Below are 26,220 nucleotides of genomic sequence, written 5' to 3'. Positions count from 1 at the left end.
CATTGTTACATAAAGATATTGGCAACCGGTGTATCCCTTCCTATGTTGTACAGTGCATCCGGAAAGTATTCACAACGCTTCACTTTTTCCACATTTTGTTATGTTACAGCCTTATTCCAAAATGGAATAGATTCATTTTTGTCCTCAAAATTCTACGCACAATGGCTCTCATTCAGAGCCGCTCGTTAGCGGCAGTACGCTCGTTCCGAGCGATGTTTGCACATCTGCGCATGCGTACGGTTTTTAGTACGCATGCGCGAACCAGTCAGTGCGGCCAAAAATCGTTTGTACGCTATATAGCGAGTGCCTGCTATTTTGAGTGACAGAATGAGGCGTATGTGGGTGGTAACAGGGGAAGGTGCTTGAAAATGGGGAGTGGAGATCCGAACGCAGGCGTGCTTAAAGGTCAAAACGGGCGTATTATGGGTGTGCATAATTAATACAGCAGCGTCATTGACCACGTCACTGGGTTATTTTATAGCCAGAACTGCTCGCAAATTTGTGGTAGCAAACACCAACCACAAGAATAGCGAGCAGTTCATACGCTGGTCGATGTACTCGATTAATCTAATAAATAGCGGACATGACGTATGGTGCGAGCGGCCAGGGGGCGTTTTTAACAAATAAACGAGCGTATGTTTTGTTCGCTCGTTCAGACTTAGAGGCGTGAACAGACTGCAATTTGCGAACGGATCATTTGAATAGCCACCCCTTGTTTTTGAACGAACGACCGCAAATAGCGAACGGCTCTGAATCAGGCCCAATATCCCATAATGACAACGTGTAAAGTTTTTTTTTAGATTTTTGCTAATTTAATAAAAAAAAAAAAAATGTAAGAAATCACATGTACATAAATAATCACAGCCTTTGTTCAATACTTTGTTGATGCACCTTTGGCAGCAATTACAGCCTCAGGTCTTTTTGAACATGATGCCACAAGCCTGGCACACCTATCTTTGGGCAGTTTCACCCATTCCTCTTTGCAGCACCTCTCAAGCTCCATCATGTTGGATGGGAAGCGTCGGTGCACAGACATTTTCAGATCTCTCCAGAGATGTTCAATCGGATTCAAGTCTGGGCTCTGGCTGGGCCACTCAAGGACACTCACAGCGTTGTCCTGAAGCCACTCCTTTCATATCTTGGCTGTGTGCTTAGTGTCGTTGTCCTGCTAAAAGATGAACCGTCGCCCCAGTCTGAGGTCAAGAGCGCTCTGGAGCAGGTTTTCATCCTGTATGACTCTGTACATTGCTGCATTCATCTTTCATGCATCCGAATACTTGAATAAGTTTGAGGATAGATAAGCACCCTGTTTGATATGTAATTTTGTTAGGTAAGTTAAGGGTTAAAAGCTGGAGGGGGGTGCGGTTAGTTATTGGTCATTTGAGGAGTATAAGTCTATGGTAGGATTTCTGGGAGGGCTTAGAGGTCCCATATAAATAGTCTGGGGAAGGAGCCATCTTCCTCTTTCCAGTTTATTCAACCAGGCTGGCTAAGTGTCATTTATATATTATATTTAATCTGCCTGTCTTTCTCTTGCCCATCTGCATTTTACACCTCATTTATCAACCCTTTTCTTACACCCTCTCTAGCTCCTGTCAGTATTTCTTTTATTGTTTATCTATTTTGCTTCCTTTCAGACTCTGTTCCACATTTTCCTCCTCCCTCCCCTGCTTTTGTGTTCATCCATCCCCTGTCCCCTGCCAGTATCTTCTCAGCCATGCCCAGGCGTTCAGCCGCCCCCCACCCCCCGCCCGCCCGCCGCCTTATGGAAGCTCCCAGGCCTCTCGCCCTGCGGCCCCCTCGTCCCCTTCCACTGCCCCCCTCAGTTACTCCCAGGCCCCGCCGTTCAACCAATGCCCTCCCCCCCCCGCCGCCTCTCACCACAGTGGCTTCCTCTTAGCGGGGCGCGCCCTGCTATAGGCCGCGACCGCGTGCCTGTCTGCGCTCCCGCACATGGCCCAGATCATGGTTGTCTGGCTCTCCGGTGGCGCCGCGAGTAGCTCAGGCGCCACAGCCCCCCGTCCCAGCACCGCAGATCACGGCCAGCCCGCTCCCTGCGCCGGCGGTTGGCCCCAGCCACAGGGTCATGGCGGCCATTTTATATATTTTCGGCCTACGCAGGGAGCCCTGCTTGGTCCTGTTCCCCCCTTCATCCGCCCCCTCTGCTCCAGGAGCAGGACCCCCCCCAGCACTCCCCGCTGTTCTTTAGTAACAGGGTTTCCCAAGGCCCCAGGTGCCCCACCCAGCAATCTTTTCCCTGTTGTTTGCCGGCACCCAGGGGCGGGAGTTATACCCCTTCGCCCCGTTTCTGGCTCAGCAGTAGGACAGGTCCCCATATTTATACACCACCACACTACACGCAGAATCCCCTTGAAATATACTGCCCCTAACCATCCTGCCCCTTCCGTGTACCATCAGCCCCCCCCTGCTGCAGCTCCAGACCCTAACCCCCATTTACAAGTTTTTTGCACCTTCCTATCAGGTTTTTTCACCCCTTTTCCCTGCCTCATGCCCCCGCACCTGCATATTCCCAAACTACACATATGCTGCAACCCCCCCCTTCTGTCCCCCCTGCCTTCCCCGCAATCTGCCCACACCCCCCACTGCCACCCATTGCCCCCCCTGTCCCCCATTCCGCAGGTACAGTTGCTGTGCGGTCCAATTCACCAGTCACTGTTTCAAGCCCCCAGGTAGGAGTTTCTGATCTTTCCAGTCGCGTTATCGAGGTCCAGCAGACGGATGATGCAGTGGTATCAGCGAGTCAAATCGTGGTGGGCGCACCGCGCAGCGAGGGACAGTTGGCGAACGCTCAGGAAGAAATGTCTGGTCCTTCGGCGGCAATTTCTGGTGAGCATGGTTTTTCTACATTTCGCAGCGCACATTCATCTTCCACTGATTCTAGCGATTCTTCCAGTTCATCCGATAGGCCGTGCAATTTCAGGCGTTACTTTGCGCAAATAAATAAATAAATAAAAATTAAGGCAAAGCGGGGGAGCCATAAGAGGTCTAACACAGTGTCGGCAACTAAGGTGCCGGATGCATCGGGAGATTAGGTTCACTGCGCGAATATGGCTATCCTTAAGGGTTTAAGTTCTAAATTTAGGGAGCAGATCAAGAAGAGTAAACTTGTGCATATGTTTGCGGTTGCGGATTACGCAAGTAGGTCTTTGGATTGGACTTAGTCAGCTGGGGTAGTTGCGGAGGCGACATGCCGTTCTTACCAGAATTCGGTGGCGCGTGTATATGTTTTTGCGGCACGCCCCTTGAATCCAGGCCTGGGGAGTATTATGAATGTGCTAAAATACATGCACATGGTACACGGCTTAAACTAGTCAGCTAAAAGGTACCGCTTGGCGGCAATACGACGCATTTAGGACACAGCAGGAGGGGTAGGCAGTGTTTTAATTCGGTTTCAAGGACGTCGAGGTTTGGCTTGCAGTCAATCAACTGCCTAACGCGCCTGCAGATTCCTCGGCTGGTCTGAAGCAGCCTTTTCTGATCCGCCCTGGATCTGCAGGCATCAGTTGCGTGTCGTGCTACGCGTGTAATAACACGCAGCATCATGAGGGGCAGGCTGTGGATATTGGCATATCTGCATGCTCTGCGGGAGTGGTCACCCAGCCAAGATGTGCAGGGGGTCTGCGGCGCAGGAACAGGTTGAGGAGAATAGGGCAACGAGCATCACGGAGGTGTTCAATAAAGCGTCGTTGCTGAGTAATTTGGGGGTTTTGAGGAGTTGGTTGGGTCGTTATCCCCTTGGGGAGGAAGCAGCCTTTTTTTTGGGGGGGGGGGGGGGCAAGGTTTTGGCGTGGGTTGGTGTTTACCTTTGACATGGGCGATATCTGGGTTTTCTAGGAGGATTCTGAAATCAGCGCATGTCCATCTGGAAGTCGTTAGGTGTACGGTGGAGGTGGAAGCCAGGTTAGGGCGCATGTGCGGCCACCTTTTTGCATCCCCCCCCTTTTTCTGAAAGTTTAGGTGCACCGCCTTTAAGGCGGCACCGTAGAGGGAACCGAGTAGATTTGGGTTGATACAGCATCTCTCTTGCCCAGATAGAAGGGTTGGGCTCCCACGCATGATGTCCATCAGTTTGTCGTGTCGTTTGCCAATCTGTTTATAAAAAGAAAACGAAAAAAAAAAACGCCCTGGAGATAGTACAAGGTTTCGGGGGGAGGGCTCTACTAGCTAAGGCGGATATAGAATCCGCTTTACGGCTGTTGCCCATTCACCCCGAGTCCTTTAGATATGTGGGAATTAAAGTAGTAGAGCTCTATTACCTAGACTGATGTCTGTCGATGGGCTGTTTCATTTCGTGTACTTTTCGAGGGTTTAGTTACTTTTTTGCTTGCCGGCCTTGTTCGTCGTTAGTAAGGTCTACTTATGCGCATATATTACTTGGATGTAGAAACCGATACCTTGATAGGGTTATGCCACTTGTCTATGGAGAGGGCGTGGCATTTCGGGGGAGTTGCTAGAAGCGTTCATTTCGGTAAAGAAGGTTTAGTTAATGTAGTTGCAATCGCTATTGGGTCCCCTCAGTTTCGCGTTTAGAGTCATACCTAGGAGTTGTTGTTTTTTTGTTTTTTTGTTTTTTTTTCAGCAGATGGCTAGGAGGAACCTCAGCGGGGGTTAGGAAGCCTCATAACCTCATTCTGCATCTCTTTGGAGCTGAGTGAGGTTCTGCGTTTTTGGTTGGTTGTTTATGTGCGAATTCAATGGCGTAAAGATATGGCCTCCGGCATCTGTAGCCAATTCGAACTTCAACTGTTTACAGATGTGTCCGGTTCCTTAAGTTTTGGTGCATTTTGTAAGGGTGTGGTGCATGGAGCCCGAGCCGGTTACTTATGGGTTTCAGGGCCTAAACAAGAACATCCTTCTCTTAGAGAGTGTTCCCAATGGTAGGTAGCTGTAGGAGAGCAAGATTTGCAATAGGCGAATTCCCTTTTGGATAACTTAAGCGTGGTGTAGGTCGGTGCTAATCAGGGACGGACTTAGATCCGGCCTTATGGTTGTTGATGTATTTTACACTGCTAAGTGGGTAAGGAATATTGAATTTAGGGCATGGCAGGTTTCAGGCGCTGCAAACGGTATGGCGGACGCCTAAAATCTTTTTCAGTGGGACAGGTTCATTTTATCATGCCTCCTGTTTAAATGGTTTAACCTTCCCTTTCCATGCATTTCATTGGGCTGGCATCAAGGACCTCACACTGAAGTCATTGACGCCTAGTACATTAAAGGCCTACACGGCGGTTTGGTACGATGGGCAGGGTCTTAGCTTCCAAGAGCGGGTGAGGTAGGTCGATTGATGATTATATAGCAGAGTTTGTCTGGGGCATGCCACGAAAGGGGTCATTCCAAGGCGGTTTGTCTTCAGCATTATCAAGTTTCTCTAAATTTTTCCAGGCACGCCGTGGGCGGATCTGGCCAATTACATTATACTAAGCATGGGCAAGCTAGTTGCTGCTAATAAGCTTTAGGCGCTAGCAGGTTTAAGGTTTAATAAGGTGGTTATTAAGCAGGTATTGATCTTATGCTAATTACATAGGTTTAAGACAGATTAGCTGGCCAGGGGGCGTTGGATTTCTATTCAGGCGCTTGCATATCTCGTGATTTTGTCCAGTTGCTCAGGCAGGGTGCTTTAATAATGTTCGCCCTCCAGGTGGCGGGCACGGGTTTATCCTTGCTAATCTAACCCCCTTTGTCCAGGTGGCAGTTTATGAGGGTATTTCAGAATTATCTTATTGCTTTAGGTATAGCTACGGAGCTTTGCAGGACTCATTAATTTAGTTAGGGGCAGCAGCTTGCGCAGCGGGGGCAGGTGTTTCAGTCGACTTATTAAAAACAGTTAGGGTGGCGAGGTCGTATTTAAAGGAGGATAAGTTGCACTAAGTAGTTGCGCTCCTTGCGAGTTTGTTGGGAAACCTAGGGGCCTTATGCCTACTGCCGCTAGGGATTCTGAAAGGATTTTCAGCTTTTGCCCTCAAAGAGGTTTTGCTGTTTTTCATCTTCAGATGGGTCACCCAACTATTTTGTTTCCCTTTCCTTGGGGTTAAATTGTTGTTGTTATTATTACATACCAATTTCTGTCTGTATTAAATTCCAATATCTGTCTGTATAAATGCAAATTTATGTCTACGTGAACTCTCGGACAGGTTTGTCCGGGAATGCTAATTGTCGGGTGGGGGTAAATTCCTATTTTTTACTGGGCTAGCCAGCACCCCTTGTATTTGCAGGTCCAATTTTTTGTTGTGAGTGGGTAAGTTGCAATTGTTAGGATTACGAGAAATGCATTGGAAGCGCCTGCTAGATGCCCTATGGGCAGCAGACGAGACATTTGGGGCCCCACTTGGGAGGCAATGATTTTGGCGCATGCATGGGTATTGAGCGGATATGGTCATTGCACACTTGTCATTTAGCGTTGGCGGATGCGTCATGCAATACCCAAGTTTTTTACGTTGCAGGGCGGAGAGCTTTCATAGACCCAATGGGGCTAAACTCCTGGGCGCGGGGCTAGTGTGGTTGATCAGTGACCTCTGCAGTTTCCCTTTATTTTCAGGAAGGTCACAGTTTGGTGGCGGGCCTGGTTCTGCGAACCGGGCTTTGGCGGGAAGCAGTGCTCACGGGCGGCCTATTATTAGCGCAGGAGTGCCTGTGGTAGCATCTTTCCTTTGAGAGCGGCCAGTTTGTCACCGCCTAATGGGGGGACATGGTCTTTGTTCCAAGGGAGGGGCCAATGCTGTGCCAATTATGGGAGGATGGTACTGCCCCAGGTCAGTCTGCGCAGGGCGGGGATCCGCCCCTATTATTTAGTATTGGTATCCATCGGGCTGTGGCCTTGGAGCACTGCTTTCTTCTTGCCACCTATTCTAAAATTTCAATTTGATCAATAAATTCTGGCTGTGACCTCTTTTAATTCCATACATGTGTCAGTGTGTTTATTTCTAGGTTTAGGATTAAGTTAAATTAACAAAAGGGAATAATAAAACAAATGGGTGACTTACCTCTATCCTGACTAGTCTCCCAGTTCCTGCTGCTGAAAAATATCCCCACAACATGATGCTGCCACCACCATGCTTCACTGTAGGGATGGTATTGGCCTGGTGATGAGCGGTGCATGGTTTCCTCCAAACATAACGCCTGGCATTGACACCAAAGAGTTCAATCTTTGTCTCATCAGACCATGGTCTGAGAGTCCTTCAGGTGCATATTGGCAAACTCCAGACGGTCTGCCATGTGCTTTTTACTAAGGAGTGGCTTCCGTCTGGCCACTCTACCATAAAGGCCTGATTGGTGGATTGCTGCAGAGATGGTTGTTGTTCTTCAAAGGTTCTCCTCTCTCCACAGAGGAATGCTGTAGCTCTGACAGAGTGACCATCGGGTTCTTGGTCACCTCCCTGACTAGGGTCCTTCTCCCCCGTTCGCTCAGTTTAGACGGCCGGCCAACTCTAGGAATAGTCCTGGTGGTTCCGAACTTCTTCCATTTACGGATGATGGAGGCCACTGTGCTCATTGGTACCTTCAAAGCAGCAGATATTTTTCTGTACCCTTCCCCAGATTTGTACCTCTGGACAATCCTGTCTCGGAGGTCTACAGACAATTCCTTGGACTTCATGCTTGGTTTGTGCTCTGACGTGCACTGTCAAATGTGGGACCTTATATAGACAGGTGTATGCCTTTCAAAATCATGTCCAATCAACTGAATTTATCACAGGTGGACTCCAATTAAGCTGTAGGAACATCTCAAGGATGATCAGTGGAAACAAGATGGACCTGAGCTCAATTTTGAGCTTCATGACAAAGGGCGTGAATACTTATGGACATGTGATTTCTTAGATTTTTTTTTTTTTATTAAATTTGCAAAAATCTCCAAAAAACTTTTTACACGTTGTCATTATGGGGTATTCTGTGTAGAATTTTGGGGACAAAAATGAATTTCTTCAATTTGGGAATAAGGCTGTAACATAACAAAATGTGGAAAAAGTGAAGCACTGTGAATACTTTCCGGATGCACTGTATACAGGGATTGCTTATGTTTCATGGTCTGTGCGGCCACCTCTCCCATTGCTCTCACGTATTCTCTATTGTATAAAACTGGTAACATTATTAAACACACGCCCGTGCTCCTCTCTGGAGCCTGTACAATTGGATTATGGAGAAAAGCAATAAAGAGAAGTGTAAGAAATGGGAAATTACATTTAGAACAACATACTTGTATATTGTGTATATTATCTTACATAGCCAGTGTTCTCTTACTATATATATTGTATACAGACAACTCCCAGCCGAAGCCAAGCTCTTTTCCCAAGTAGACCTCTCCTGGAAAGAGTTAATGAGCTACATGAAGGACAGGCCCAACGCCCTGCGGGCCGCCACTGTGCCGGGAGTACTGGAGGTTCTGCAGACTAACAACGCTCACCTGGAGAAGATACTGAAATGCCTGGAGGTAGGTGGTGGCAGACGTCGGACATTGCATTGAGGTCTCCCATCAGAAAGCTGACACCTATAATGTATACCTACCAGCCGGGTCCTTTATAGGAGATGGTTCCCTTTCTCTTTAGGTCCTGCTGGAACCATTTGCAGATTATTATTCTACTCACCGGAGGGGGCGTCCCGTCCGTTCTGCTGCAGGAGATTGGTGCTGCCCTACAAGATAAACATTTGTATTACTGACGTTTTTAAATATATTTTCATAAACTTTAGCTCTAATAATACAATCATTTTAAGTTTTGCAGCAAGAACATTATTATTATTATTATTATTATTATTATTATTATTATTATTATTATTAATAATACTTTTTCTTTACTGGAACAAAAGGAATTAAATATTGAAGCATCAGCCACATAGTTTGGTAATAAGGAATACAGTAGTCTGAAAAAAAACGATGGTGAAATGATCTTACAGAATGTCTCCAGGTGCGGCCCCCAACGTCAGCCGCCTCCATTGCAGCATGTGGGGGGATGTAGTCAGAATTCAAAAAGTGGACACTGTAATCTTGCCGTGTTCGGAATGCCGACATTCAGAATGATGACATGTTCGGCCAAAATGTTATGTTCATAATGTCGATATACAACATGTACACGTGTGTGGTACAAAGGTGGACACCAAATTGTCGACGTGCAAATGGTCGACAGGTGCAAATGGTCATTTTTTTTATAATTTAACCCTAACTCTCCCACTGGTGCCTAATCCTAACCTCCCCCTAGTGCCTTACCCTAACCCCTAGCCCGAAATATGATAATGTTGGGGGGGGGGGGGGGGGGAAACATGTTGGCATTTTCCACTGTCTTTTGTCAGTTGACTGCCAACTTTTTTATTGTCGATCTTCTATCCGGATACCGTCGACATTCACAATGTCGACACTGGGAAAATGCGCACATTATAAATGTTGACTGATATTAGGGTTAGGCTGTATCTAAAGTTAGACATTATGACTGTCAACATAATAAACAGGTCAACATCATGTCAGTGTCGACATTGTGAATGACGACATTTTTTAAATGTCGACGTTATGGTGTTGTCATAATGAATGTCATCATGTCGTCATGTCATACCACTTTCCATGTGGGCAACCGGTCCAAAGGTCGTCTACAGTTGTCGCTTGCAGTGGGTATTTATTCGCAAAGTGGTTGGCAGGCTGAGGCAGGGACCATTTGAGGGCAGCAATGGAGGCGCGTCGCAACCATTTTACAGGGCTCATTATTTACTGTGATCTTGTACACAGTGACCACAAGGTTACTCATATATTTTCTTATATTACTTATATTGTGAATGGGTTCTGAGTGTAATAAGCCCCATGGTGTAGAGGGGAATAAAAGGTGCAATCCTCTGCAGACGGCTCTTCATGCCCCAAATATAACCTTTGCTGTAGAAAGTTACAGATACAGCTGGAGATGTTTGAACAGTATTGTGCTGTGTGAATTGCAGTGAAATTCCCTTTCATCACGTGGCAGACAGGATGGTCCATTACGTCTGGTTGAGCCACTACATTACCCCTAATCAGTCTGACAAACAAAATATAATTTAAAGGCTTAATTTCAAGACAAATAACTTCTAGCATTGAAAAAAAACCAAGCCAGCATACAGGAAGATAGGAGTACATAGGGGTCGGTGATGATAGACGGGAATAATGCAGAAATGAGTTAGCACAACTCTAAGGCGCATATATATTAATTATCAGGTTTTAGATCCCATAATTATAATTTCCTATCGTTGTTAATTGCGGCAATAAAAAAAATCAGGGATCGCCAGAATGTATCATAAACCATGCGCAAGGAGAGGGGCTCCGAAGTGTAAGAAGTGAAGTGATCACTAATGCCATTACTTCCCTTTTTCCCTTCTAATGCCATTACTTCCCTTCTAATGCCATTACTTCCCTTCTAATGCCATTACTTCCCTTCTAATGCCATTACTTCCCTTCTGCCCTTCTAATGCCATTACTTCCCTTCTAATGCCATTACGTCCATTCTGCCCTTCTAATGCCATTACTTCCCTTCTAATGCCATTACTTCCCTTCTGCCCTTCTAATGCCATTACTTCCCTTCTAATGCCATTACTTCCCTTCTTCCCTTCTAATGCTATTACTTCCCTTCTGTCCTTCTAATGCCATTACTTCCCTTCTTCTTCGGGACCATGGCGAGCTCCTGTACATGCGCGGTCTGCAGAACACGCATGCGCTCTTGGCCACTGCCGGGCGAGGGTTCCTACGGAATTTCTGTCCCGGTAAATGGTGTGGAAAGTAACCTATAGGCTTCTATAGGATAATGCCATCTAAAGATGTCATTAGCTGCCGGAGCCTTCTTCGATTTCTGCTGCGGTCCCCTGTACATACATTTGGGGAATATGTAATATTTGCTGGTGTTTTTGGGAGCTTTCCCGTGACTGTTGATTGGTTAATAGGCCCCTAAATCACTGTGCTAAAGTGAAGCTGCCCAGTATTAGTGTCCTACATGCAAAAGCAGAAGAATTTTCCCTGCATGCAAAATAAATAGCATTTACCATGTTTGCATTTCTGTTATGAGCCGCCGTTGTGGCTCACTAAGCAGCCGGGATGCCGCATCTCCCTGGCCGCACTCGTACCTGGTCCTGGGTTTCATAGGCAACCAGGACGCCAGACGCCCATGGGGAGTGCTGCTCCTGGCCAGGGCTAGCAGCCGGGACGCTGGCTACGTGCAGCACTACAGCTGCTGCATATTGTCTATTAGGGGGCTGGTTCCTTTACCTGCATCCTATTGGTTCAGGCTTCTGTTAAGAGACAGGCAGTCCCACACACCTTTGCAAGTTATAGTTTGTACTTCGGTGTCTCTAGCTGGTCCTGTTCCTGTCACTCTGTGTCCGGGAAATACCTCTCAGTGTTCAATGCTCCTGGTTGTTCTAAACCTGCACTAGGTTTTGTCTTTTACTCAGTCTCTATTGCTATTCATTATAGATGACCAGGCTCTGAGCAACTTTAACTCCGTTCGCCCCTGCTGCACTTTCCATCTGCAGGCAATTCCACAATTAGCCTGCTCAGCGAACATGTCTTTTCAGATTTAAGATTCTGATTGCCTCTGTCCAGCCCGGTGACTACCTTGTGGCCCTACTCCAGTGGTTTACTATTGAGGTCTTACGCCTCTGTATCCTCACCTTCCAGCATATCCTGCAATCTCCTGATAACTATAGTAGCCCCTATCGTCCAGGATTTTAAAACCTGGTGGCACCCTAAGTACCGGTGAGTGTGTCAAACTCTAAGGGGACAATGGGCGGTTGTTATAGACAGAAGTCCTTCCTAGCATTACTCTTATGTAAATTATTCAAGAGTATCATAACATTTTCATTATAGTTTGTCCTGGTGCAAATTTGCACTCTTTAGCTGTAGTTGCAACTGGCCGAATGTGTGCCGTTAAAATGAAAAATATTTGCAGACTGGACTAATTGTAGGTGGGACTAAAATCCTTTTGTGAGTCATGTCTGTAGGTAGCGCCACCCCAGTAACCCCAGTTGCCCTGTTCGCTGTATTTTCCAGGCCTCAGTGTCCTGGGATTTACCTATGAAGGCAGCACAGGACCAAGGGGGGGTAACAATACCCATAAATGTTTCCCATCATCTGGTCGGCCTTTCCCCTCCTGTACTGGTAACGGTGCTGCGATGTTGGTGGTGACGATGATTTATTCTCTTCTCCCCGTCAGGACTATCTAGAAATTAAGCGTCGGATTTTCCCGAGATTCTATTTCCTCAGCAATGACGACCTGCTTGCCATTCTGGCTGAAAGCAAGAACCCCAATGTCGTCCAGGTAAGAAGAGATCAGTGGTCATTAAAGCAGTTTTTCCATACATTTACTGTATATTACTGAAATGTTATTAGTAAATGCACATTGATTCCTGTTGTAATGCAGCCCCACCTGGTGAAGTGCTTTGAGAACATCCGACACCTCGACATAAAACGGCACCTAAATAGCCCCCCTGAGGTGGAGATGATTATATCAGCGGAAGGAGAGAAGATCTGCATGCCTAAGTATATCTCCATCACCATTAGCCATTAGCGGGGAGCGCAGGGTGACGGATAGGACTATAATAACATTGTGCTGCTTTCTGTAGGAACGTCCGGGTCAGGGGCCCAGTGGAGCAGTGGCTGGGGAATGTGGAGACCAGTATGTATGATGTCGTAAAGAAGTGAGTGTTGGCCCAGTAACGGGCATAGTTTTCTCTATAATAGACAGCGTTATATATGGTATGACCATAGAGGAGATCTCCAACCAAAACTAAGAGATATGCGTGGGGGGGGGGGTGCAACTAGATGACATAAACAATTGTTACATACTCTCCACTCTGCATTTGCGGCATCAGGTGGCCCCTGTCCAATGGCCGCGCATCCTGTCCTGCCGGGGGACCATTGACACTGTTCATCATGTGTCACTCCTGTCAGTCTGCCCCTCTGCTCTAGAATGTAAGCTCTCACGTGTAGGGTCCTGTTCCCTCATTTGCTTTTCCCTCCTTATACCATCATCTCCTCCCCGCTGCCCACAGCGGCATCACACCTCAACATCCGTCTCTGCTTCTGGGGGTATTAAGGCGCTGCCAAACCCTTGTTGCTCCATATTAATAACGGGTCATAATAATAACGGGCCAAGCAGAAACATGTGTGGAGAGTGGTGTTGGACCCGGATCTGTTACCACGCTCCATTGTAAGTAGTAGGGAAGTGAGTATTGCTTTTATATGTGTTTCATCACCGCACAAAACTAAATGTTCAGTGTGGAGTGGAGTCATCCTTTCAGGTGAATGTTTTGGTGCCTCCATCTTTAGTTCCGCTACGCCGTGTAAGTGTATGTGAGTGCAGTGCAGCCTGATGCAGGCAGCACAATCAGTACAATATTCTCTATTCAAATAAAATGTGCTTCTTATATATAGAGAGAAGGGGAGATGGGTGATCCCACGTAATGAGGAGATATGACATTGCACCAAGAGCAGGGGAGTAGGGTGATCCCACGTAATGTGGAGATATGACATTGCGCCCAGAGAAGGGGAGTTGTGCGATCCCATGTAACAGGGAGATATGACATTGCACCAAGAGCAGGAGAGTTGGACGATCCCATGTAACAGGGAGATATGACATTGCACCAAGAGCAGGGGAGTTGGGTGATCCCATGTAATGGGGAGATATGACATTGCGCCCAGAGAAGGGGAGTTGGGCGATCCCATGTAACAGGGAGATATGACATTGCACCAAGAGCAGGGGAGTTGGGCGATCCCATGTAACGGGGAGATATGACATTGCGCCCAGTGCAGGAGAGTTGGACGATCCCATGTAACAGGGAGATATGACATTGCGCCCAGAGCAGGGGAGTTGGACGATCCCATGTAACGGGGAGATATGACATTGCGCCCAGAGCAGGGGAGTTGGGCGATCCCATGTAACGGGGAGATATGACATTGCGCCCAGAGCAGGGGAGTTGGGCGATCCCATGTAATTGGGGAGATATGACATTGCGCCCAGAGCAGGGGAGTTGGGTGATCCCATGTAACAGGGAGATATGACATTGCGCCCAGAGCAGGGGAGTTGGGCAATCCCATGTAACAGGGAGATATGACATTGCGCCCAGAGCAGGAGAGTTGGGCGATCCCATGTAACAGGGAGATATGACATTGCGCTAAGAGCAGGGGAGTTGGGTGATCCCATGTAACGGGGAGATATGACATTGCGCCCAGAGCAGGGGAGTTGGGTGATCCCATGTAATGGGGAGATATGACATTGCGCCCAGAGCAGGGGAGTTGGGTGATCCCATGTAATGGGGAGATATGACATTGTGCCCAGAGCAGGGGAGTTGGGTGATCCCATGTAATGGGGAGATATGACATTGCACCAAGAGCAGGGGAGTTGGGTGATCTATGTAATAGGGAGATATGACATTGCGCCCAGAGCAGGGGAGGTGGGCGATCCCATGTAATGGGGAGATATGACATTGCACCAAGAGCAGGGAAGTTGGGCGATCCCATGTAACGGGGAGATATGACATTGCGCCCAGAGCAGGGGAGTTGGGTGATCCCATGTAACAGGGAGATATGACATTGCGCCCAGAGCAGGGGAGTTGGGCAATCCCATGTAACAGGGAGATATGACATTGCGCCCAGAGCAGGAGAGTTGGACGATCCCATGTAACGGGGAGATATGACATTGCGCCCAGAGCAGGGGAGGTGGGCGATCCCATGTAACAGGGAGATATGACATTGCGCCCAGAGCAGGGGAGGTGGGCGATCCCATGTAACAGGGAGATATGACATTGCGCCCAGAGCAGGGGAGTTGGGTGATCCCATGTAACGGGGAGATATGACATTGCGCCCAGAGCAGGGGAGTTGGGTGATCCCATGTAATGGGGAGATATGACATTGCGCCCAGAGCAGGGGAGTTGGGTGATCCCATGTAATGGGGAGATATGACATTGCGCCCAGAGCAGGGGAGTTGGGCGATCCCATGTAATGGGGAGATATGACATTGTGCCCAGATCAGGGGAGTTGGGTGATCCCATGTAATGGGGAGATATGACATTGCGCCCAGATCAGGGGAGGTGGGCGATCTCATGTAATGAGGAGATATGACATTGTGCCCAGAGCAGAGGAGTTGGGCGATCCCATGTAATAGGGAGATATGACATTGCGCCAGAGCAGGGGAGTTGGGCGATCCCATGTAACGGGGAGATATGACATTGCGCCCAGTGCAGGAGAGTTGGACGATCCCATGTAACAGGGAGATATGACATTGCGCCCAGAGCAGGGGAGTTGGACGATCCCATGTAACGGGGAGATATGACATTGCGCCCAGAGCAGGGGAGTTGGGCGATCCCATGTAACGGGGAGATATGACATTGCGCCCAGAGCAGGGGAGTTGGGCGATCCCATGTAATTGGGGAGATATGACATTGCGCCCAGAGCAGGGGAGTTGGGTGATCCCATGTAACAGGGAGATATGACATTGCGCCCAGAGCAGGGGAGTTGGGCAATCCCATGTAACAGGGAGATATGACATTGCGCCCAGAGCAGGAGAGTTGGGCGATCCCATGTAACAGGGAGATATGACATTGCGCTAAGAGCAGGGGAGTTGGGTGATCCCATGTAACGGGGAGATATGACATTGCGCCCAGAGCAGGGGAGTTGGGTGATCCCATGTAATGGGGAGATATGACATTGCGCCCAGAGCAGGGGAGTTGGGTGATCCCATGTAATGGGGAGATATGACATTGTGCCCAGAGCAGGGGAGTTGGGTGATCCCATGTAATGGGGAGATATGACATTGCACCAAGAGCAGGGGAGTTGGGTGATCTATGTAATAGGGAGATATGACATTGTGCCCAGAGCAGGGGAGGTGGGCGATCCCATGTAATGGGGAGATATGACATTGCACCAAGAGCAGGGAAGTTGGGCGATCCCATGTAACGGGGAGATATGACATTGTGCCCAGAGCAGGGGAGTTGGGTGATCTATGTAATAGGGAGATATGACATTGCGCCCAGAGCAGGGGAGGTGGGCGATCCCATGTAACGGGGAGATATTACATTGCACCAAGAGCAGGGGAGTTGGGCGATCCCATGTAACGGGGAGATATGACATTGCGCCCAGAGCAGGGGAGTTGGGTGATCCCATGTAATGGGGAGATATGACATTGCGCCCAGAGCAGGGGAGTTGGGTGATCCCATGTAACGGGGAGATATGACATTGCGCCCAGAGCAGGGGAGTTGGGTGATCCCATGTAATGGGGAGATATGACATTGCGCCCAGAGCAGGGGAGTTGGGTGATCCCATGTAATGGGGAGATATGACATTGCGCCCAGAGGAGGGGAGGTGGGCGATCTCATGTAATGAGGAGATATGACATTGTGCCCAGAGCAGAGAAGTTGGGCGATCCCATGTAATAGGGAGATATGACATTGCGCCAGAGCAGGGGAGTTGGACGATCCCATGTAACGGGGAGATTTGACATTGTGCCCAGAGCAGGGGAGTTGGGCGATCCCATGTAACGGGGAGATTTGACATTGTGCCAAGAGCAGGGGAGTTGGGTGATCCCATGTAACGGGGAGATATGACATTGCGCCCAGAGCAGGGGAGTTTGGCGATCCCATGTAACAGGGAGATATGACATTGCGCCCGGAGCAGGGGAGTTGGGTGATCCCATGTAATGGGGAGATATGACATTGCGCCCAGAGCAGGGAAGCTGGGCGATCCCATGTAATGGGGAGATATGACATTGCGCCCAGGTCAGGGGAGTTGGGCGATCCCATGTAATGGGGAGATATGACATTGCGCGTATGTCTAATGGTCTCTGTCTAAAGGTACCAGAGATTTTTTGACAACTGTGATAATTCTTTACACATCTATGTTTTGTTCTTATTATTTTTTCAGATGTAACTGTACATATACAAAAAACAAAAAAATCAGTAAAGTCCGACCAAACCCCTCCCCTCTCTTGCAATGGCAGAACACATCGTTCTCAGACGTTAAATGGGAATCACAGCCAAATCTGATTCATTAATGCAATCAGCCATTTACTGACTGGAGAGGAAGTCACATAACTCAATGCTAGCAGATCATGTGATATTTGCATTCAGTCATGTGACGCCTTCTTCAGACAGGTATGTCTCGCTCCTGCTCAGACACACTAAATAATGATATGTGTCCCGGTGTACAGCGGTGTTCTCCTACACCTATACTTTTTGCACCATATGGAGCGAGATACATGGTGCGAGACGTAGACGCTGTGCCATGGGTAGCGATTGCTGGACGTTGGTACTTATTCCTGAATTTAGCGTCTTTGCATTGTAGTTGCATCCAATACTGTCCTGGGCATTTAGGATTAGTAGTATTGTCACAATGGAATTGGAATATAGTCGCAGATAAAGCACAGCGATGCATGGCACGGCTCACTTAGATCTGCAGTCTATCGGCTTTTTACCCAGGTAAGTGTCCGAGTATCACCCAGCAGCTGCATGCTATGCCAGTGCCAGTCTCCGGGGTACTTGTACATTGTACTTTTGATGCGAATAAGATTTGTATTCAGTACAAAACTGTACGGTGGAACGCTTAGTCGAAAAGTCCATGGCACACCAAATAGCATAGGACACATCGGTATCAAGCTCCTTTAAGTAGCTGCAGAACTGAGATTGGTTCTAATTCAGAAGAGGAAAAAGGTGCGTTTGTTGCAGGACAAATACATGTTCAGTTTTGGGCACAGTTCATTAAGTTAAACATTAATACTGAATATTACTTTCCAGTATTTCAGCGTTCCCCGCGGTCAGGTGGATCTCCCAATGTTGGTGAGAGTCCAGTAGCACTTTCCTTGGTGCTTCTGTGAATGGGAAATCCGCAGAGGACAGCATTGAGAACTAGGGGTAAATTTACTAAGATGGGAGTTCTATTTAAGAAGTGATGTTGCCCATAGCAACCAATCAGATTCTACTTCTCATTTATCTAGCACCTTCTACAAGATAATACCTGGAATCTGATTGGTTGCTATGGGCAACATCACTTCTTAAATAGAACTCCCATCTTAGTTAATTTACCCCCAAGAGCGAAGAGAATGTTATATTAGGGTTTAATTAATTGAACTTCGCCCCCAAAATGAAAATGTAGTTTTGGGTGGAGTTCAATAAATTTAACAATAATTTTTTTTTAAATAATCAAATGATTTGTGTCAAATGTAGTCAGAGAAACTATGAAATAACAAATGTCCGCAAGGCTGGCTTTATTGTAAGTGCAGCGTATTGTGACACGTACTCGCGGACACAACTGTCGCATCTATTTGAATCGACCCCTAAGAATGAAGTTTGAATAACAGAAAGAAAATATGTGAGTCATTTAAAAGATGCCACAAATGAAATAACTGCAATGATATTTATTTACAGACTGGTAAGAGTTGGGGTGCTAGACTGGGGCCAATCGGATTTGAAGAAATGGCTGCTCACTCACTCGGGACAGGCCGTCCTTGTTGTGGTGAGTATGAGAGACAGAAATGACTGTTATGTTCCCTCATACTGTACCTTCCACTCTGGAATAAAACTACCGGGATGGAGAGCGTTAGCTGGGCCAGATGCCTCTAGGGCAGTGGTAGTAGGGGGTGCCCTGTCTCTCTCTATAATCTCGCGCACACAACATACTGGTTGCATGCCACGTTGTGGTGAGGTCGGATATCGAATGTCCATGTCCCTCTTATTGCCTAGTTGGGAAGCCCCAATGCAGGGGGTCCGTGCTTGCCTGATAGCCTGACATGTGAAATTAATGGTGTCTGGTTATAGTGACCATAGAGATATATATCAGCAGGCCCTCTCCAGGTGTATCAGAGATAGCATCCTTCAGAATTTGTTCCTTTATGTGGAAATAAGTGTTGCATGAAAATTACACCCCTCCGCTGGGCATAGAGATTCTGCCAGTTTCTCTGTCTGTGGCTGAGGAGAGGAGATTGGGGGAATCTTCTTCATCTCTTCATCCAAGTCAATTGTTTCAAGAAGACCCAGATTTAATTTTTTTTTTTTTGCGGCTAATAGTCTTTTATGTCCAACCTTTTGTCTTGTAAAGGTTGTGATGTTTCAGAATGCTCCACATATAGGACCTCATTCAGAGGCGGTCGTTGCGGCCGCTCGGTCGTGCGCCTAACAATCGAGAATCTCTAAAAAAAAAAGCAATCACACGGCCGGGTGATCGCAACCAAAGTGACGCCCATACATGAACAAAGCACCTTCCTCTAGCTAACGAGTGATAGCAGCTAACGATCGAGTCGATCGTTGCCAGTCGTCTGTCGCTGTATGTTAATTTTCTTCTGATGGTTGCGGCCGCTTGATGCTCACATGTCATGTTTGCATACGCTATCGATCAGCTTGTTAATAGCTTGTTGTCAATTATGTAATTAGTGTTCTAAAGTGTTTTTTTTTATTTATTTGTCTTTATAATGTTTATTTATTTTGGCATGCTGACCAAAAAACATATAAAAAGCCATCACCATGACAGTAATTTTTTCTTATTTTTCGCTAATGCAAACGCAACTGAATCAATTACAAGACAATTAGCAGTGTTAATAGCTACAACAATCGATTAATAGCCGATTGCATTGTGTGGCACAAAATAGAAACATCAAACATAACATCAGTCACATTCGATAGTATCGATTGTACTCTGGTGCTTGAGAGAGCACATACCCAACCTCAATCTGTACGATCAGCCAGGCCTCTAACCTGCTCGCAGAGTGATGTTTTGCTACTTCCGGCCTTCTATGTCGGTCGTAGCAGGTAATTTGTGTGCGCCCCTAAAACGCCCTGAAAACGGTGAGGAATGGAAAAACAAAGTAACCACTGCACCAGTTCTCACAACAACTTAATTCTAATACTGAAGATAAAGAAAACCCCTATTCAAGTTTAATGTAGATCTTGCATTATATGCATAAATATTTTATCATGGGGGTGCTGCCTTCAAACAACTAATAACAATTTTCAAGAATACAGAAAAGGAAAAGGAGTTGTCCTATTGTGGCGCACTATAAATTAATGTACTGTATTAAAAAATCACTTTTATTGGTTTACAAATAAAACTTAAAACAGCGAAGTATTAAAAACTCATATATATATGAACATAAATTGTGAAGGAAATACTATTAAACTACGTGTGTATTAAAATGAATATCTCGTCCCGTGGTTCTTCCCCTATTGACGTGATTTGATATAAACTATAATTTACCAGCTGTTATATTCCTATACCTTATTTAGAATGCTAGTGGCTCAAATCACTATGAGCCCACAATTAAACGTAGGTAATTACGTATACTATCCAAATATTATCACCCTATACTGGCTGAATTGTATACGTTTAACTGCTGATTATGTGATCGTGTAAATATAATACCAGTGTTATTGTTAGTTCCTAATGACGTCTTTACACACCCTCATTAATCAATAAATATATATATCTTTAATTACTAATAATGCAGTCCATTAATAATGGTACTGCTATAATTCTGGTATTTAATCCTGATCTGCTGTGCTGTCTCTATATTAAATCAACTCACATAGGTGATATAATATGATATCTTATACTGTATCCACCTGTGTATTCAATGTGAGGAGATTGATACTTTTTAGCTATTGATTTGTATCAAATTGTAGCATAGTAAATGACAGTATGTAGTTTGTTATCAGAATCCAAAACCTCCTATTATATTATATTAAATCCCAATGGTAGAATAGTAGTAAATACTCTGAGATGGTGAGTATAACGTTATTAAGGAACACATATATATTTAATTGTCCCATATGTAAATTATATCCTCTTCAGAGTTAATACGGAGACGCTACTCAGCTATAAGTAATGCCGATTCCGTCCCCCGCTAATAGTGATAACAAGCAGAGATGAAATTATATAAATTATATCTTTTCCAAAGTCAGCGTGGAGACGCTAATCGGCTATTGATAATGCCGGTTCCGTCACCCGCCTTGGTAATAATAGGCAGCAAGCTACAGCCAACAGGGATATGATTCACGGGTATGTTCCGCTAAAGCCAATTGATATACTGGTACACACATAATACACATATGAATAAAAACATTGTCATAACTTTCACTGGGGGAAGAAAACCACAGCGAGAAACGCCAACGCGCGTTTCGCTGGGTAACTGCTTTTTCAAGGCTCCTTGAAAAAGCAGTTACCCAGCGAAACGCGCATTGGCGTTTCTCGCTGTGGTTTTCTTCCCCCAGTGAAAGTTATGACAATGTTTTTATTCATATGTGTATTATGTGTGTACCAGTATATCAATTGGCTTTAGCGGAACATACCCGCGAATCATATCCCTGTTGGCTGTAGCTTGCTGCCTATTATTACCAAGGCGGGTGACGGAACCGGCATTATCCATAGCCGATTAGCGTCTCCACGCTGACTTTGGAGAAGATATAATTTATATAATTTCATCTCTGCTTGTTATCACTATTAGCGGGGGACGGAATCGGCATTACTTATAGCTGAGTAGCGTCTCCGTATTAACTCTGAAGAGGATATAATTTACATATGGGACAATTAAATATATATGTGTTCCTTAATAACGTTATACTCACCATCTCAGAGTATTTACTACTATTCTACCATTGGGATTTAATATAATATAATAGGAGGTTTTGGATTCTGATAACAAACTACATACTGTCATTTACTATGCTACAATTTGATACAAATCAATAGCTAAAAAGTATCAATCTCCTCACATTGAATACACAGGTGGATACAGCATAAGATATCATATTATATCACCTATGTGAGTTGATTTAATATAGAGACAGCACAGCAGATCAGGATTAAATACCAGAATTATAGCAGTACCATTATTAATGGACTGCATTATTAGTAATTAAAGATATATATATTTATTGATTAATGAGGGTGTGTAAAGACGTCATTAGGAACTAACAATAACACTGGTATTATATTTACACGATCACATAATCAGCAGTTAAACGTATACAATTCAGCCAGTATAGGGTGATAATATTTGGATAGTATACGTAATTACCTACGTTTAATTGTGGGCTCATAGTGATTTGAGCCACTAGCATTCTAAATAAGGTATAGGAATATAACAGCTGGTAAATTATAGTTTATATCAAATCACGTCAATAGGGCAAGAACCATGGGACGAGATATTCATTTTAATACACACGTAGTTTAATAGTATTGTCTTCACAATTTATGTTCATATATATATATATATGAGTTTTTAATACTTCGCTGTTTTAAGTTTTATTTGTAAACCAATAAAAGTTATTTTTTAATACAATACATTAATTAATAGTGCGCCACAATAGGACAACTCCTTTTCCTTTTCTGTATTCTTGAAAACGGTGAGGAATGCCTGCGTTTTTAGACCACCACCCCCGTCACCACCCACAAACGACCTTTCATGTCAATCAACTCCCGGAAGCCACTTCCTGCTCGTAAGCCGTACGCTCAACAGCATTTTGGATCGCAAGGTCTCGTATGCACATGCGCACAACTAACCGTACGCATGTATGCGTGGTTTGTAAACATTGGATGCGTACGACCGAGCGGCCACTTACGACCGCCTCTGAATGAGGTCCTAAATGCCTGACCTCGGGGCCTTTATCGATGTTTTCATGTCAGTGCATATGGCTTCCTTCAATTTAGTGACAAGTGTTTGCATGTTCATATATATATATATATATATATATATAATATATATATATAGGGGTTCATCGAGCTACCCCTGGGACCTAGGGCCTGATTCAGACCCAGACGCTATTTGCGTTCGCCCGCTAGCTAAAAGGGGCCGGGTATTTAAATGAAGTGCTCGCACTGTGTTGCGTGTAAACGCCCACTAAGTAATAGCGGGCGGCGGCACTATGCGCTCACACCTGTATAAAGACGCCCCTTTGCCACTCGCAACACATGTCATCTCCGGCAGTTGAAAGATTAATCTGGAACATGGAGGGCCATCGAAGCTGCTCGCAGCACTTGTGGTAGCCTTTTCTACTTCAAGGTCCATAGGGTTCCACAGGATACCTTGGGGTATAGGTGTGACGTCAGTCGCAGGGCACCAAAGAGTTAAGCTTTCAGCCTCCCAGGATGCACTAGGTCCCCCTCCTATACCCCGCCCCCGGGCCAAGGCACCTCAGTTTAGTTTGGTGCCCGGCCGGAGTCGGGTGCACCTGTTGGAGTGGGGGCTAGAAGAGCCCCTGAAGCTTTTTCTTCATGCAGCTGTGGCTGCACATCTGGATGAACAGCATGGACAGTCAGTCCTGACGTCCATGCTGTCTTCCCTACACCCCGCCGGTACCAGAACGCCGGTACTGATCCGGGGATGCTGGTGGGCGTCTGGGGTCACAGCTAGCGGTGACCCCAGATGCTCCGGACCATGGCCGGATTCAAGGGGGACAGAGGTAAGCAGCGGGGTCCCGCGGTGGGTCCCCGCTGATCACATGGTCCTAAGTCCCCAGGCAGGGGGCTCCCTGGGGACTGGCTGCAGCGTGGAGCCAGGCGACCAACCTGCGCTTCCACTACCCCCTGGGACAGCGGACCGCAGCAGAGCAGTAGCGCTGCGGCGTCCCAGGGGTTAAATGCATGCCAGGGGAGCGCGCCTTCCCTGTCTCACAGCCGGCGCCTCCCCCGCTGCACACAGCCCTCTCTGCACTGTGCTGACTGGTCCTGTGTCAGCGCTCCTCCCCCAGGCCAGCTTCTCTCTGCTCCTCGGCGGCCATCTTCTTTGCAACGCATGGTGAACGCTGCTGGAAGTCTGGAAGGAAGCATCGTGGTCTGGGTCCCCCCGCATACCTCTCCTCCGCTGTGGCTCAGGTCTGTGTATGCAGCGCTGTGTCCTACCAGGCCCTGTGTCTGTGTAGTTGAGTGATCAGCGCTGTTAGTGCAGGAATTGTTATTTCTCTGCATTGTATGTGACTGTGCTAGCGCTGCCTGTAACTTTTCTTCTCTAAACTGTCAGCTTTATTACTGTCCCTGTTCTTTCTGCTAAAGCCCTTGCGGTGCGGTGCTGCAGGGTGGTCTCTCGCCTATTTAATACTTAATTGGTGAGAGAGGTCACATACGTGGTGCCATCATGTCTGAAAGTGATTTTCCCCTCCGGCTACAGTGTACCACGTGCAAAGTACCGTTAGCGGAGGGGGAGGGTAGCGCGGAGGGCCTTTGCCGGCAGTGTTTGTCCATGGCGCGGCCTATTACGGTTACAGCACCGGTACAGGAGCCGCCCTGGGCTTGTTTCGCTCAGGCGTTAACAGCTTTAGTGGGCCAGTTAGCTCCGCAGCCCGTGTTTACTCCGATGGGTTTGTCCCAGCAGTCTGTGGTGTCGTCACCCATGCAGGGGTTCCCACGACAATTGGTGGTACCCCACAGTCTCCCTATTTCCCCGCTCCCGGGTTCTCAGGAGCCAGCGTGGGTTAACTCCCTGACGAGTTCTGTACAGCACTTGTCGGATGTGTTGCAAGGGGAGTCTGTGATGCGGCCTCATAAAAGGCCGGTGGCGTCTCTGTCCGCTCTTTATGAGGATGACGAAGGGACGTCTGATGATGGGGAGTTTCTGGATCCTTACGATCAGGAACCTCTCCATACTAAGGACGCTGATGCTAAGTCCAAAGTATATATTCCTGGACTTATTCGGGCGGTCCGCACAGCCTTGGTGATTGAGGACGAAGTTCCCCCAGCGGCTAAATCTAAGTATGCCTTTTTCAAAGATGTGAAGGGCGATGCCACAGTCTTTCCTCTTTCGGGTCAGTTGGTGGACCATTTAGAGGAGGCGTGGAAACAACCTGGCAAAAGATACCAGCCGCAGAGACGCCTGGCGGTGGCTTATCCGTTCGCGGATAATTATTTTGCTAAGTGGGAATCCCCTCCACAGGTGGATTCTCACGTGACCCGTCTTGTCCGTAGTGCCACATTGCCGATGCCATCCATGTCCTCCCTTAAGGATGCTACGGACCGCAAGGTAGAAATCTGCCTGAAGTCCGCTTATTCCCTTGCAGGGGGGGCAGCACGGCCGGCTATGGCCATTTGCTGGGTTGCCAGAGCGATGGAGCGCTGGGCGGATTCATTAAAGGCTTCTTTTGAATCCGACTGTCCGGCCGAACAGGCGGAGTTGATTGGCAATCTCCGTGATTCGGCCACCTACATCAACGAGGCGGCTCTAGACATTAGTACTCTGGTGTCTAGAATTTCTTCAGCAGCGGTAGCTGCTCGTCGCACCTTGTGGCTGCGATCCTGGAAGGCGGACGCAGATCCAAGAAAGGTCTGGAAGCGTTGCCGTTTACCGGAGAAGTTCTCTTCGGTCCGGATCTGGATAAGATTGTGGCCACGCTGGCGGCAGCCAAATCTGCTTGTCTCCCGTCGGCCGCTGCTCCTTCTGGTTCTGGACCATCGTCCTTTCGGTCATCTAGGGCCCAGGGCAGGCCCAAACCACAGTCGTTTCCTCGACAGGCTGGCCCTAAGAAATCGGTCAAGCCCCGGAAACAGGCATGGAGTACCAGACGTCCGGCCCCCAAGCCAGATGACAAGCCTGCGGCCTGACGGTCCGGGTCTCCCCTTGGGGGATCCCAGGGTGGGAGGCCGCCTGCTGCAGTTCTCCCGGTGTTGGTCGCTCACTACGACAGACACTTGGGTTCTGGAGGTGGTCTCTCACGGGTACGCCCTCTCCTTCTGGCACAGACCCCCGGCTCGATTCTTCACCACGGGTCTACCATCAGACCGGAACAAGGCTACGGAGCTGCGGAAGGTATTGCACACTATGCTCCAGGCTGGAGTTATAGTGCCTGTTCCATTCTCCCAGAGGGGCCAGGGTTTCTATTCAAATCTATTTTTGGTACAGAAACCCAATGGGTCATATCGTCCGATTCTCAACCTCAAAGCACTCAACAAGTCTTTGCGGGTCCCGAAGTTTCGGATGGAGACCCTACGGTCCATCATTCTGGCGCTGGAACCTGGGGACTACATGGTGTCATTGGACATACAGGACGCTATGGCGGTCATGGCGGCTTCTCTGCGGCTGCAAGGAGTCCGCATGTTGCCGTACTTGGACGACCTGTTATTGGTGGCAGGATCTCCAGAGCTCCTGTTACACCACTTGGACCTGACCATTGCACTGCTGCAACGGCACGGCTGGCTAATCAACTGGCAGAAGTCCACTCTAATCCCGTCTCGGAGGATTCTGCATCTTGGAGCCTTATTGGACTCGGGACAGCAAAGGATCTTCGTGACGGAGGACA

General features: G+C 47.3%; 1 protein-coding gene across 1 annotated transcript in view; it reads left to right on the top strand.

The window, feature by feature from the left end:
- DNAH14 (dynein axonemal heavy chain 14) overlaps positions 1–26,220 on the top strand; it is a 1,015,490-nt gene that overhangs the window by 210,442 nt on the left and 778,828 nt on the right. Inside the window, exons 23-27 of the mRNA XM_088449338.1 lie at positions 8,272–8,443; positions 12,168–12,272; positions 12,375–12,493; positions 12,577–12,651; positions 18,370–18,457. Of these exons, the coding sequence (XP_088305464.1) occupies positions 8,272–8,443; positions 12,168–12,272; positions 12,375–12,493; positions 12,577–12,651; positions 18,370–18,457 (559 nt within the window). The remainder of the gene's footprint in view (positions 1–8,271; positions 8,444–12,167; positions 12,273–12,374; positions 12,494–12,576; positions 12,652–18,369; positions 18,458–26,220) is intronic.

The sequence above is a fragment of the Taudactylus pleione genome, unplaced genomic scaffold (assembly GCF_031769625.1).
Source record: "Taudactylus pleione unplaced genomic scaffold, aTauple2 ptg000483l, whole genome shotgun sequence".
Taxonomy (NCBI): Eukaryota; Metazoa; Chordata; class Amphibia; order Anura; family Myobatrachidae; genus Taudactylus; species Taudactylus pleione.
The sequence above is the reverse complement of the archived record's forward strand: the minus strand, read 5'-3'. Positions and strand labels throughout refer to the sequence as shown.